At 44.8% G+C, this 16,060-nt stretch overlaps 1 protein-coding gene across 11 annotated transcripts in view; it reads right to left on the reverse strand.

Moving 5' to 3' along the window:
* Nucleotides 1-16,060, reverse strand: part of tnrc18 (trinucleotide repeat containing 18) — a 194,729-nt gene that overhangs the window by 108,112 nt on the left and 70,557 nt on the right. For all 11 annotated transcript variants that reach the window (XM_038819344.1, XM_038819339.1, XM_038819334.1 and 8 more), the window contains one exon: nucleotides 2,155-2,280. In XM_038819344.1, the coding sequence (XP_038675272.1) occupies nucleotides 2,155-2,280 (126 nt within the window). The remainder of the gene's footprint in view (nucleotides 1-2,154; nucleotides 2,281-16,060) is intronic.

Genomic DNA, 16,060 nt, shown 5'->3' on the forward strand with positions numbered 1-16,060 from the left:
TTTAATGTTTTTTCCCCCCCTTCTCCATCCAATCTATTTATCCTGTTCCTCAATATCACTATCTTCAGGGCAGTACGGTGGCACAGTGGTTAGTGCTGCTGCCTCACGGCGCCGAGGTCCCAGGTTCGATCCCGGCTCTGGGTCACTGTCCATGTGGAGTTTGCACATTCTCCCCGTGTTTGCGTGGGTTTCGCTCCCACAACCCAAAAGATGTGCTGGGTAGGTGGATTGGCCATGCTAAATTGCCCCTTAATTGGAAAAAATGAATTGGGTACTCTAAATTTATTTTAAAATATATCACTATCCTTCAAATGAGCGTTTTGATTCCGTAGCAAAATGGGGAAGGGGAATATATCTTTTGACACAGACCAATGTCGGGCGCTTTAGCGTTTTAATTTGGAAAGTTAAATGCAGGTGAGAAAAAAAATCTCAAAACCAAGTGTTTTACAGGCAACCAGCAAATGGTCCAATTCAAATGGGATTTGCACTTCTCAATAAATGATAGCATTTGCCATGAAGTTGAGTATTATGAAGGCAACTTAAGCATTCTTAAACAAAATATGTTAATGATCTTGGTATGTGCTCCCACTGAGAAACAATAGACACCATTGCCAGAAAAACATATTGCTCTGGGCAATATATGATTTGCATAAACACCCACATTATGACCATTCTTAACAGAACAAAGCAACTTTAGTGAGGCGGCTTTGCTACCTGCAGAGGGATCTTACAACTCGCCCATTCTAAATGTTGTATAACATTCACTGTAAGATCATGCATTTTCTATAAAAGGTTTCGGAGCGCCAAGCCAGATCATTAAGACTTTGCCACATTCAATTTGGGGGGTGGGGGGGGGGGGGGGGGGGGGGTGGGGGGGGGGGGGGGGGGGGGGGGCTAATGGACTTGCTTAAATCCCAAAACTATACATCAAGCATAAATATAAAATCAGAAAGTTTCCTCCATTAATCAATCCTTGCATATTCCACTCTAATGTAGTCTCTCCCCAACTTATTTAATCTGCTGGTCAGATATGACTAATTAGATATTTGGCTTCCAGGATGTCAATGCTCTGTTATATTTCTGTGACTCCTATTCCTCAAGGTCATCACGTAGGATGCCCGGGATGTCAATCTAACATTGCAATCCATATCATTCGACCCTGACTGCTTACGTTGATGAGATTCCCAAAGTACCAAAGGAACTGGAACATTGTGATTATTTGCTAAGGTATCAACTGTCTATCTTTACATTCTTGAATTCCATTCTAAGCCATATAGGTGTACAACTCCTATTTGGATTTGTTTAATATTACGTGTACCGAGGTACAGTGAAAAGTATTTTTCTGCGAGCAGCTCAAACAAATCATTTAGTACATGAAAAGAAAATACATAATAGGGCAAGGTACACAATGTAAATACATAGACACCGACATCGGGTGAAGCATACAGAAGTGTAGTATTAATCAGGTCAGTCCATAAGAGGGTCGTTTAGGAGTGTAGTAACAGTGGGGAATTTATAGGGATTTAATTGGCTTGTTAACTCATGGTTTTGGGTGTTTCTTTATATATCTGCTATCCTCTAGATGGGAAAAATCTCCTGGTCTGCAGGACTTGAGAGTTGCCAATTATTTGTTCTAACCTTCCATTTACACAGCTGCAATTAAATGATCTGGCTACAACAACATCATCTGTGATTTGCAGCATTTGAACATTTAGATTGCACCCTCTTTCAATCTTCCTGTCTCGAATAAAAGAGACTTACATCCTCTGGTCATAAATAAAAATTTTAGATGTTAGTCAATAATTGTTGTTCATTTGCTCCAGATGTTCCTTTGCAGCATGGACCACGGTTTCTTCAAATCCTGACGTCAGTTCCACATGACAATCTGCCAGGCTAGAATTATTGCATTATTCACCAACCATAAAAGATACTGTTCATCAGGCATTGGTTTACGGATGGGAGCCAAGTGGGAGGGGTAACAAATAACATTGAGCAAGAGGCCCAAGTCCGATATTAGGCATTCCGGAGCAACCCCTAAATCAAACACTATCCAATCTAAGCACCAACGGGTTAACTTCCCAATTTGAGAATAGCCGGATGGACAAGAGGATAAGGATGATGTGAGAGAGGTGCCAACAAATGATAGACACTGACCTTTCTGAGACTCGAACAGACCATGCTGGCTGAGCTGGGCTAGAATGGGACTGCCATTGCTCGGATGCTCCAAGTGGCCAAGTGGAATATAAGGAGGATAAAGGCTGCTTGACAGGTGCGAATAACCTACAAAAGTGAAGAACAACATTTTACTCATGCATCAGATCGCAAGCATCACTCAAATTTGACAACAACGTTTTTCAATTTCACACTGTTCCGAACATTGAGTAAATATCTTTACAATCAGATAAAATTCCTGTTACAGGGTTCTGAAAGGGAGGAAATAAGTTTAATTTATATATCGCTTTCACAAACTCGGGACATCCCAAAGTGCTTTGAAGCCTATGAAATGCTTTTGAAGCACAGTTATTGTGTCATGGGAAATGTGGTAGCCAGTGCCTGCACAGCAAGTTCCGGCAACCTGCAATGTGACAATGACGAGAGAAATCTTTTAACGATGCCGGCTGAGAGACGACTATTAGCCAGGAAACTGGGGCGAGCTTCCCTGCTCTTCTCTGAAACACTGCCAGGGATATTTTCCAGCCATCCCGAGGGGACAGGCAGGATCTTGGTTAAATGACACATCAAAAAGACAGCACCTCCGACAGTGCAGCACTCCCCTCAGTGCCATACAGGATTTTGTGCTCAAAGTCTTTGAGGGTGGGGGGGGAACTGTTTGGGAGAGTGAAATGTTTTCAGCACCAAACCTGGGCGTGTGCAGCAAAACAAAAATCTCTGGATTAAATACAAAGCAAAACAATGCCAAAAATTTTAATTTTCTTGGTGCAGAGGTGGGGGTGGGGTTATTTTTTTTAAAGCAGCTAGTGATGGAAAAGGGGACATCTCCTGGGTAAAGCAATCTGAGGCAGAAATGCAAACTGGAGTCAGCCATTTGACTAAAGCACTTCACTCAAACTATAACCCTTCAGATTGTTTGTCGTAATATAATAATTGGTTGCAGTTGCTTCCAAAAAACGACAAAGTTAATTGGAGGTTTTTTTTTTGGGAGGCTGGGGGGAGGAGAACGTGAATCAATGAAGCAAATAATTTACAAATTGTTCCCTTCCCAGGCACAAGGCAATCACATTAACATGAAGCGGTTCAGTAATACAAATTAGGCACTTTGTCAAACCTGCCAATAGACTAACCTATCTGCAGTGGGGCCCAGATGATGAAGGGGGGGCTCCCGTTGGGGGTAAAAAAGAAGGCTAAAAGTTCAAAGGTCAGGTCACTCAGTTTAAACAAGTATTAGCAAGGGTCAGAGCAAATGTTTGACATCAAGTATTCACAAAGCTATGTGCGAGGAACACTAAACAGAGACCCATCTTCTGTTCTCAATGTAGAGATTGGCAAGAGCTACCTCTCAGTTCAACCTTGTCAGTTCACACACAGTGATAGCAACCCAGTGCTCACGCGAAGGAAGCCAAATGTCAAACACAAGCTGAGAGCCGAATCGAACCAGCTTGGATCAAGAAACCCCAGGAGTCCTTCGCAGGTTCTAGTTTAGGGACCCAGAGATGCTGGGCAGTTTCAGTAGCACTGCGAGTTCAGTAAACCACTGGCCAGATCTCAGTTGAGATATTTGGCAAAATTGTCTAGCGCCGTGCCCCCACATCCAGTGGAGGACTTTCCCACAGGGGAGGCAGCTCGCCATCAGCCCCAGCGGGATATTCCTGTCCCGCCGAAGCCCATGGTGATTTACATCCCTTGCCCGTGCCGCTGTCGGGAAACCATGGCAGGAGTCCATTTTGGCTGGACACGAAAATCCCACCTGCAGGAAGGGCTGGAGGATTCCACCCATTATGTCCAATTCTGAGCATCGTGCTTTAAAGAAGGTTGTCAAGGCCTTGGCGGGGGTGCAGAGGAGGTTTACCGGGATGATACCAGGGATGAAAGACTTTGGTTACAAGGAGAGACTGGAGAACTACGAGTTGTTTTCCTGAGAGCAGAGAAGGTTATGGCAGATTTAATAGAGTTGCTCAAAATTACGTACGGCTTTGACAAGAATAGGGACAAACTGAATGGAACCAACCAGGAAACTAATTAGCTATCTAATGGAATTGATTGGTTAGCTCTTTGAATGCACCAGCTCAGACTCAATGGGCCAAACGGACTCTTTCTGCGCTGCATTGTTCTATGAATGGGCTTTGGGCAGCTTCATTCGATGTTTGGAACAAGTAAAACTGCAGTTTGTGTCCATTGTTCCTTGCCAGTAGGATATCACATTCAGCATAAACTAGGCACATTGTCCAGTCAACAACTAAGTTGATCTTTTCTTTCTTTATTCCATCATGGGATGTGGGTGTTGCTGGCTGGGGCAGCATTTGTTGCCCATCCCTAATTGCCCTGGAACCAAGTGGCTTGCTAGGCCATTTCAGAGGGCAGTTAAGTGTCAACCACATTGCTGAGAGTCTGGAGTCACAGGTGGGTCAAAGGACAGCAGACGTCCTTCCCTAAGGGGCATTAGTGAACCAGATGGGTGTTTATGACAATCAATGATAGTTTAACTGAGACTAGCTTTCAATTCCAGACTTTTTTATTAATTGAACTTAAATTCCATCAGCTGCAGTGGAAGAATTTGAACCCATGCCCACTTGGCATTCACCTGGGACTCTGGTTTGCTACTCCAGTGACATGGGCCAAGATTTTCCAGTCCTTCCTGTGGCGGGAACCGTCATGTGTCGGAATGTAAAATTTGGAGAGGCAGCCAAAATTCACTGACAAATAAAAATAAGGCACGGATATTCCACTCAGAAAAGGATGGGTTAGTTCATGGGGAACATGCTTGGTAATAGAAACCCCATAAATCTCTTTTTTGTCAATAGCATGCTTAAAACCGGTGACTTTGGCCACCAAAGGATTTTCTTACACTTTCCATCAACGCAGCAGCAGAAAAAAAAAATCCATAAACTGGAACTCCAATGTGAGGCAGGCTTTTAAAAAAAGAAAAATGCAAGTACGGAATGCATCGAGGAAGTTTATTTGGCTTGAGGTTGCTTTGGAATTGTGTGGTCTAACACAATGCAGACAAAACCAACTGAAATCCAACTTCTCCTCAAAGGACTCTGCATTGTCAGGTTCTCTCAGCCAGTTTTCCAGCACTCTAGCTCCAGGCAATGCAATGCTTTCCAGAGATCAGGGCTGTAACAGGCACCAAATATGTAACTGTTTACTAAGGCATCACATCCCTCGTAACCAGTAGTTTGATTAAACTTTTTTTTTAAACAAAGGAAGCGTGGGTTGGTCTCGTTCACTGTTTTGTTAATAAATGAAAATATTCTTACAAATTAACATGTGCCTTAATATTCTTTTAAAGGACATAATGTTGCAGTCAGTGGTTGCGTAAAACCTCCCCAGAAAATAAAATCCATTTCTCTCACAATATTAGCTTGATTCCCCAAGTACAGGTTGTAAATCATTATGTGCCAGATGCTTCACATTGTGCCATACATTGTCACACAAATCAGCAGCTCAGGAAGGCAACTATGAGGTCTGCAGTTTTACTAATGATTTTAAAGCTCCTCCGATTAAATACTAATTTAAAGAGGCCCGATCATCTGGGAGAGTGCTTTGCAAATACAGGCGTTGACCAGTGCGTCATTCATCTTTGCCAATTTTTTTCTGCTAATATATCAAATGAGTCTGCAACTGTACTTTGCAGGGTATTCTCGCAGCCGCACATAGAACACAAGGAGACCAATTCAGCCCACTTTGTCTGTGCTAGCTCCTGCAACAGGCAATCCAAATTAAGCACACTCCCCATGCTCTTTCTCTGTAGCCTTGCAAATATATCCTTTTCAATACATGGGCTATCACATTGGCGAGGTTGAGGCGAGGAGCACAGATGCAACTAAGGGGAAGCTAGGTAAGTAAATGAGGGAGGAAGTTACAGAGGGATATGTTGATATGATATGATACGGTAGCATTGTGGATAGCACAATCGCTTCACAGCTCCAGGGTCCCAGGTTCGATTCCGGCTTGGGTCACTGTCTGTGCGGATTCTGCACATCCTCCCCGTGTGTGCGTGGGTTTCCTCCGGGTACTCCGGTTTCCTCCCACAGTCCAAAGATGTGCAGGTTAGGTGGATTGACCATGCTAAATTGCCCTTAGTGTCCAAAATTGCCCTTAGTGTTGGGTGGGGTTATTGGGTTATGGGGATAGGGTGGAGGTGTTGACCTTGGGTAGGATGCTCTTTCCAAGAGCCGGTGCAGACTCGATGGGCCGAATGGCCTCCTTCTGCACTGTAAATTCTATGTAAAGATGCAGAGGAGTGGGAGCAGGTCCAGCATAAATCAGTTAGGGTGAATCGTCTGTTTCATTCCTTGTTACTCTGCACAAGTAATTATCCAATTCCCCTCGAATCAGTTTGCATCATCCTTTCAGACAAAACATTTCAGATTCTAACAACTCACGGTAAAGGAAAATGCCTTATCATCTTGCCCCTGGTTCTTCTACCAATTAGTTACGCCTGCATTTTCTCATTACCAACTCTCCCGCTGGTGGAAAGAGTTTCCGTTTATTTACTGCTCATAATTTTTTCCACCTAGATCCTCCCTCCACAACTCCAAGGAGAACAATCCCAGCTTCTCAAGTCTCCCTGCCTAATCAAAGTTCTCCATCTCTTGGCAGCCATTCTAATCGGGGGAGGGAAGCACAACTCTAGGATGGAGAGTGAGTCACCTCAGGCTACCACTGCACCAGTTCCAGGATCTAACTTCAAAGCAGTCCTTCAGCTCTCCTGTGTAGCCGCCAGCCTAGTGAACAATGTACAACGCAGGGAGACTGAGCGGAAAAAGAGGAAAGGAGTGGGGAAACAGGAATCTGCAAAGTAGAAATTGTGATTAAAACCCATTTTTCCGGTCAAAACGTTATTTGCTTCATTTCAATGGTGCTGAAGCCCAATAAAAGAAATAGGTTGCACCTCTATTATTTCACTGCATAATAAACTGCTTCCTTTACATAAAGAATTGCTAATCACATGATCTGAATAATTGGTTATTTTTAGCTTTGCACAATTGCTCAGACCACCGTTTGAATAAGATACCATAACGCGTTGGCGACCACAGGAGAATCAGTGACATTTTTAATCCGATTTAGTTGGAGAAAAACCTCAAGAAAATAAATTGCATTACATTCGTCTAATTGGATTCCATGTTCATTACTGATGATGACTGAAAAGTTATTTTTGGGTGGAAAAACATTTTCCCTTCTCACAGACTTGTGGCGCACTGGGTTCCTGCAGTCACCGTCGCGTTTTCATGGTGAGAAACAGCAAACCTGGGAGCCCTGCATGGCCCTATTAACGAGCCTGCACAGCCTCCAGCAGGCATGGCTGGATAACTACCAGGAACCTCAGAAGACATTCCGCTCTACAATCCGGGGTAATGAGGTCACATGTCACACACCAATGGATGTCTAGGTCTAATAACACAGCACAATTCTGGATCAAACGCGAAGCATATACTATATGCGGCCAGGTCTCTGGCACTGAGTCTGGCTCTGGGGCTCAGAAGGGAAGGGGGGAAGAATAGAAAAGCAATAGTAATAGGAGATTCAATGGTTAGGGAAATAGATAGGAGATTCTATGGTCGCGAGCGAGACTCCCGGAAGGTATGTTGCCTCCCGGGTGCCAGGGCCAGGGATGTCTCGGATCGTGTCTTCAGGATCCTGAAGGGGGAGGGTGAGCAGCCAGAAGTCGTGGTGCACATTGGTACCAATGACGTAGGTAGGAAAAGGGTGTGGAGGTAATAAACAAGTTTAGGGAGTTAGGCTGGAAGTTAAAGACCAGGACAGACAGAGTTGTCATCTCTGGTTTGTTGCCGGTGCCACGTGATAGTGAGGCTAGGAATAGGGAGAGAGTGCAGTTGAACACGTGGCTGCAGGAATGGTGTAGGAGGGAGGGCTTCAGTTATTTGGATAATTGGAGCCCATTCTGGGGAAGGTGGGAGCTGTACAAGCAGGACGGGTTGCATCTGAACCAGAGGGGCACCAACATCCTGGGAGGGAGGTTTTCTAGTGCTCTTCGGGAGGGTATTAACTAATTTGGCAGGGGAATGGGAACCGGATTTGTAATCCAGCAACTAAGGAAGCCGATATTCAGGACGCCAAAGCATGTAGTGATGCAGTGGGGAATGTAGCACTGACAAAGGAAAGTACTTGCAGGCAAGGAGATGGGTTGAAGTGTGTATACTTCAACGCAAGAAGCATCAGGAATAAGGTGGGTGAACTTACGGCATGGATCGGTACTTGGGACTACGATGTGGTGGCCATCACGGAAACTTGGATAGAAGAGGGGCAGAAATAGTTGTTGGAAGTCCCTGATTATAGATGTTTCAACAAGATTAGGGAGGATGGTAAAAGAGGTGGGGGGGTGGCATTATTAATTAGAGATAGTATAACAGCTGCAGAAAGGCAGTTCGAGGAGGATCGGCCTACTGAGGTAGTATGGGTTGAAGTCAGAAATAGGAAAGGAGCAGTCACCTTGTTGGGAATTTTCTATAGGTCCCCCAATAGCAGCAGAGATGTGGAGGAACAGATTGGGAAACAGATTTTGGAACGGGCAAAAGTCACAGGGTAGTAGTCATGGGTGACTTCAACTTCCCAAACATTGAGTGGAAACTCTTTAGATCAAATAGTTTGGATGGGGTGGTGTTTGTGCAGTGTGTCCAGGAAGCTTTTCCAACACAGTATGCAGATTGTCCGACCAGAGGGGAGGCCATATTGGATTTGGTACTTGGTAATGAACCAGGGCAGGTGATAGATTTGTTAGTGGGGGAGCATTTTGGATGTAGTGACCACAATTCTGTGACTTTCACTTTAGTAATGGAGAGGGATAGATGTGTGCAACAGGGCGAGGTTTACAATTGGGGGACGGGTAAATACTGTCAGACAATGCTGTCAGACAGGAATTGAAGTGCATACGTTGGGAACATAGGCTGTCAGGGAAGGACATAAGTGAAATGTGAAACTTGTTCAAGGAACGGGTTCTGCGTGTCTTTGATATGTATGTCCCTGTCAGGCAGGGAAGAGATGGTCGAGTGAGGGAACCATGGTTGACAAGAGAGGTTGAATGTCTTGTTAAGAGGAAGGAGACTTATGTAAGGCTGAGGAAACAAGGTTCAGACAGGGCGCTGGAGGGATACAAGATGGCCAGGAGGGAACTGAAGAAAGGGATTAGGAGAGCTAAGAGAGGGCATGAAAATCTTTGGCGGGTAGGATAAAGGAAAACCCCAAGGCCTTTTACACATATGTGAGAAATATGAGAATGACTAGAGCGAGAGTAGGTCCGATCAAGGACAGTAGCAGGAGATTGTGTATTGAGTCTGAAGAGATAGGAGAGGTCTTGAACAAGTACTTTTCTTCAGTATTTACAAAGGAGAGGGGCCATATTGTTGGAGAGGACAGTGTGAAACAGACTGGTAAGCTCGAGGAGATACTTGTTAGGAAGGAAGATGTGTTGGGCGTTTTGAAAAACTTGAGGATCGACAAGTCCCCCAGGCCTGACGGGATATATCCAAGGATTCTATGGGAAGCAAGAAATGAAATTGCAGAGCCGTTGGCAATGATCTTTTTGTCCTCGCTGTCAACAGAGGTGGTACCAGGGGATTGGAGAGTGGCGAATGTCGTGCCCCTGTTCAAAAAAGGGAATAGGGATAACCCTGGGAATTACAGGCCAGTTAGTCTTACTTCGGTGGTAGGCAAAGTAATGGAAAGGGTACTGAGGGATAGGATTTCTGAGCATCTGGAAAGACACTGCTTGATTAAGGATAGTCAGCACAGATTTGTGAGGGGTAGGTCTTGCCTTACAAGTCTTATTGACTTCTTTGAGGAGGTGACCAAGCATGTGGATGAAGGTAAAGCAGTGGATGTAGTGTACATGGATTTTAGTAAGGCATTTGGTAAGGTTCCCCATGGTAGGCTTATGCAGAAAGTAAGGAGGCATGGGATAGTGGGAAATTTGGCCAGTTGGATAACGAACTGGCTAACCGATAGAAGTCAGAGAGTTTTGGTGGATGGCAAATATTCAGCCTGGAGCCCAGTTACCAGTGGCGTACCGCAGGGATCAGTTCTGGGTCCTCTGCTGTTTGTGATTTTCATTAACGACTTGGATGAGGGAGTTGAAGGGTGGGTCAGTAAATTTGCAGATGATACGAAGATTGGTGGAGTTGTGGATAGTGAGGAGGGCTGTTGTCGGCTGCAAAAAGACATAGATAGGATTCAGAGCTGGGCTGAGAAGTGGCAGATGGAGTTTAACCCTGACAAGTGTGAGGTTGTCCATTTTGGAAGGACAAATATGAATGCGGAATACAGGGTTAACGGTAGGGTTCTTGGCAATGTAGAGGAGCAGAGCGATCTTGGGGTCTTTGTTCATAGATCTTTGAAAGTTGCCACTCAAGTGGATAGAGCTGTGAAGAAGGCCTATGGTGTCCTAGCGTTCATTAGCAGAGGGATTGAATTTAAGAGTTGTGAGGTGATGATGCAGCTGTACAAAACCTTTGTCAGGCCACATTTGAAGTACTGTGTGCAGTACTGGTCACCTCATTTTAGGAAGGATGTGGAAGCTTTGGAAAAGGTGCAAAGGAGATTTACCAGGATGTTGCCTGGAATGGAGAGTAGGTCTTACGAGGAAAGGTTGAGGGTGCTAGGCCTTTTCTCATTAGAACGGAGAAGGATGAGGGGCGACTTGATAGAGGTTTATAAGATGATCAGGGGAATAGATAGAGTAGACAGTCAGAGACTTTTTCCCCGGGTGGAACAAACCATTACAAGGGGACATAAATTTAAGGTAAATGGTGGAAGGTATAGGGGAGATGTCAGAGGTAGGTTCTTTTCCCAGAGAGTAGTGGTGGCATGGAATGCACTGCCTGTGGAAGTAGTTGAGTCAGAAACGTTAGGGACCTTCAAGCGGCTATTGGATAGGTATATGGATTAGGGTAGAATAATGGAGTGTAGATTAATTTGTTCTTAAGGGCAGCACGGTAGCATTGTGGATAGCACAATTGCTTCACAGCTCCAGGGTTCCAGGTTCGATTTCGGCTTGGGTCACTGTCTGTGTGGAGTCTGCACATCCTCCCCGTGTGTGCGTGGGTTTCCTCCAGGTACTCCGGTTTCCTCCCACAGTCCAAAGATGTGCAGGTTGGATGGATTGGCCATGATAAATAGCCCTTAGTGTCCAAAATTCTGTGATCTATGATTATCCTAGGACAAACGTTCGGCGCAACATCGTGGGCCGAAGGGCCTGTTCTGTGCTGTGTTTCTCAATACACTTAATTTTTGTGTGTGTGTGTGTATTCGATTATCACATTTGCAGGATTCATTTTAAAAATACACTTATCTTTCATACTGCTACTGGTAGCATAACTATTAAAGACAAGACTGTAAAAACTGCAGACCCGTCATGTGCTGGGAACTACATTTCAATAGAAACATAATTAACAGTAGGGAATATCCGCAATTTTTTGTTTAAAAAATGGATTTACTTTCACATGATAGGTCCAGTCGGAAACTGGTGCTTTAGTTTTATTGAAGGCCTGCATCATTTATGTGGGTCATCATTCACAAGAGAAGATCAGTCATGAACAAACCTTACTGCTGGTAAGGGGTTAAAGCAAAATGTCTTACAAGCTGCCTGGTTTTCCAAAGAGTCAAAGATGGCACTTATTATGAAATTCAGCTCGTCTCAGGTTTGTCCTCCAGTTATCTGCTTTGCTGAGCCGAAGAACAATCATTTTGGTCCCAAAGGGGCTATTTTCAACTCAGGATTAAAACCCAATTTCCTACTTGCAGTGTTTACGTTAGCAGGAAGCGCATTTGTGTCAACCGCTGCGGTTAGGTATGCCATCCATGAAACGGTCTCTCCCCAACCCAGAATGGATTAGAGGTTCAATTAAACTTTAATAGGAAGAATAAACCTTGGAAAGTGCACAGGGGGGAGAATGGTGATGGATGTCTCCACAGCACCTTGTAAACTACCCCCTCCCTCCCTCCCCTCAGGCTGCCTCATTCAGTGGGCCAGAGAGTGGTGGGGTGGGGGAGGGTGTCGGGGATTAAGAACAGCTGTCACTGCAACTCAAATCCAAAATTGCTCCCCATCGATCTTTAATGAGAACTTTGCTAACGGAAACAGAATTATATTTTAATTATACGCACATTTTAAGTTTGTCAGCTAGCTTAAAGATTGTATTGGTCAGTAACTGACGGCCATCTTGTAGCATTGGGGGTCAACCTGGTGCCACTTTATTGGTTCAAATTGGTTTGTCAACAGAAGTGCCACTGTCTCGGCAATAGGGGGCACTCTTTCAGAGGTTGATATTCCAAGTAAATCACGACTAATTAAAAGCATAATATTCAAACGGTCAACACACTGAATTTTTACTTCATGACACTGGCTAGATTCGAGTCTGCCTCTCTGAATGACATTAGTTTAAGAAGGAACGTTGAAAAGAGAAAGGTGGAAGAGCCATTGACAATAATTAATTTGTCAACATAACAGTAAACATGTAAAACAATTCTAGCTAATGGCTCAATTGAAATATTTCTCACATTCACATTTAAGGAACAAATTAGGTGGATTTTACAGGATAGATTAAAAAGAGTCGCTGGTGAAGGAGTCCAGAACAAGGGAAATCATCATAAAATTAGTACTCGGCTGTTTAAAGGTTTGATAAAACACTTCTCCACGAAAAGGAAATCTAGAATTCTCTCCCCCCTCAAAAGAACGCTACTGCTGGGGGTCAATTGAATATTTCAAAACTGAGATTGATAGGAATATTGTGGGGCAAGGGTATTAAGGGTTACGGTTCCAAGACGAATAATGGAGTTAAGATACAGATCAGCCATGATCTAGCAGAATGGGGGACAGGTTAAAAGGGTTGAATAGCCTCCTCCTATAATGTTGTATCTTTTTGAAGATTCACAAATATAAGGTGGTAATCAAGGGCTAAAGACCTAATTATTGGCGCAAAGTTACGTAGAGGTGTGGGCCGATGTGCTGCTGATGTAAGACACTTTTTACTTGACCCTGTGAAAGGCAGATAGCCACTTCTTTAACCATTCGTGGCATTCAACAATATAATATGAATTCTCCTCCACCCTAGGAGCCTGTTCAAACTCCCCTGGGCCTTCCCACCTTAATCTGGCAGGAAAAATAAAATAAACAGGGAAGAAGAGGGCACCGAGCTCATAGGTTCTATTTGAATACCAGTGGTACATAGGCCTGTTTATAATGTAAAAGTGCTGATAGTCCACTCCATCCAGGACTTGCAGAAACTGTCCCCACTACCATATTCCATTAGTAAATTGGCGGATCATTTCAAGGGAGGCGGCGCAAGATTTATGTAAAAGGCTGTCTTTATTTTGTTTTATGTCAGTATAGTAATTGAGGGCACAACACACACTGGATCAGTCGGGGAGTCAAATTACAATGGATGTGAAAGAACGTCACCAGTCACTTTCTCAAAAAGGACAGCTGGTTTTCTGTAGCTCCCTCGGCCTTGACATGTCATGGGTCATTAACGGCAGCATTCCCAATGAACAATACCTTCTGTGATCACACAAAAAAAATCCCCTCTGGAAATATCTGGAGAGGTTAGCCTATATACTCCATTTTGGACAGCCTCCTCTTCTCCTCTACCCAGCATTATTTAACAGAATTTAGATAGCTATCCTGGCTTTACCATCGGCAGATGAAAAAAACAAATTGGAGACACAACTCGAGCCTTTGCTAAGTGGGAAACAGAAACCATTGACCGTTGAGCCATTAACCAGGGTTCAGAGGGGGTAGCAGCTCATTTCTGAGTCCAAGATTTAAGCCCCACCCAAGAAATGGAAACACAAAATCTAGACTGATATTCGACTGCAGTACTGAGAGAAGGCAGCGCTGCTTGAGGTGCCATCTTTCTCAAGAGACTTTGAACCAAGGCCCTGTCTGCCTGTTCAGATGACTGTAAAAGATTCCATGAGACTATTTAAAGAAGAGGAGGCGTCCCCCCCCCCCCCCCCCCCCCCCCCCATTTATCCCTCAAACAACATTGCTGTTTATGGGACCTTGGAATGCTCAGATTGGCTGTTGCATTTCCTACAGTCCACAGCATTGGCTTTAAAGCACTTTGGGACATACTGAGGTTGTAACAAGGTGCTTTATGGGCTAAAAGACAGGAAGAAGGGAATAGGGAGGGTGCAGCAGATGCCAGCGGTGGGAGAATGCAGAGTTCTCAGAGTATGGCTGGAGGTAGCAGAGCTGGAGAGGAGAGTTGATGGGTAGGGATTTGAACATGGGCATGAGATTTTTAAGTCAGTGCTGTGGGTTAAAAACCATTGTACAGAGCATAGGGGGTGATGGATCAATGGGATCTTGTACACATTATCATTGTGGGTCACAGTTTTGAGGGTGGCATGTGGTGCAGTGGATAGCACTGGGACTGCGGCGCTGAGGACCCGGGTTCGAATCCCGGCCCTTGGTCACTGTCCGTGTGGAGTTTGTACATTCGCCCCATGTCTGCGTGGGTTTTACCCCCACAACCCAAAATTGTGCATGTTAGGTGGATTGGCCATTCTAAATTGCCCCTTAATTGGGAAAAAAATAATTGGGTACTCTAAATTTATTTAAAAAACATTGTAGGTAGCACTTTTGGATGAGTTGAACCTTGTGAATGGGAGGCTGGCAGGTACAGCATTAGAACAGTCACGTGTTGAATTGGCAAAAGCATGGATAAGAGCTTTAGCTGTTGTAGGAGTGGAGCTGAGCAATGTTGAGTAGATGGTATTTGTAACAGAGAGGGTCTGGGATCCAAAGCACAGCTCAGAATAAAATAGGAGATTGAGGCTCTGACTGAGACAATGGCCAGGGAGAGGCCTGAAATTAATTGGCGGTGAGGGTGAGAGTAAAAGAATAGCTTTGGTCTTCCAAATCATTGGGGAAACTGTTGCTCATTGAAGACTGGAATATGGACAGTCAGGCAGATCAAACAGGGACAATGGTGGAGGGTGGAGGGGGGGTTTGAGATAATGCTGGGCATTATCAGCACATAGCTAGAATGCAACAAAAAGAGGGAATTTTCCCAGTCTCGTGGAGAACGCAAAGGGCAGAAAGTCTTGTTTGCCCGAACCTCCAGCCAATTGCAGGTCAGCAACTATTTTTGTTCAGCAGTGTCACTGGGAATGCGGTGGCTGCTGCCAGAAGGACATCTAACAGGGGCCCAGAATCGTGGAGCAACCCAGGCCAGAGGCAAGTGACAGTGGGAGGGGTTTTGCAAGTTTAGGGGCCGCAGGGGAATGGCACCCAGCGGGACCCCTCCCTCTCTCTGATGCCGTATCCCTCAATCAGGCACTGAGTTCCACGGAATTAAAGGCCGACAAACATACGAATTAGGAGCAGGCGTAGGCCACTCGGCCCCGTGAGCCTGCTCCACCATTCAATAAGATTATGCATAGGTTTTGTTGTGCTCCCCACATGGTCGCACAGCCACTCGCTCCCAATTTAATATCAGCTGCAGTAGGATGAGGTCATTAAGGACCTCAATTGGTGGCAGTGGGAAATCAACCATTGTCCTTCCCACTATGGAACTAATTAGGGTGGAGGTGGGAAGGTGAAAACATCCCCATCTGCTCCCACCTGATTAAATGCCCCTCACTACCATCAAACCTGTCATGGGGAGTGTATTTAATTCAGTGCCTCCATATGGTTAAGGAGGAGTGGGATGTAGCTACTGGGACAGTTGCTTCAGGATCAGCTTTCTGACTCTTCCCGCCTTCCTGTGCGTCTCTTGAAGGTGCAGCAATAATGGCAACTCGCCCAGCAGTAGCGGGAATAATAGCACGGTCACTAAAAGACCACCTAACGGCTATTATCGGCAGTGTAGCCCAAAATGGGTCCAAGGTGAAGGGGAAGGATGTGTGCATCCAGGAG

Source organism: Scyliorhinus canicula, chromosome 15 (genome assembly GCF_902713615.1).
Source record: "Scyliorhinus canicula chromosome 15, sScyCan1.1, whole genome shotgun sequence".
Lineage (NCBI taxonomy): Eukaryota > Metazoa > Chordata > Chondrichthyes > Carcharhiniformes > Scyliorhinidae > Scyliorhinus > Scyliorhinus canicula.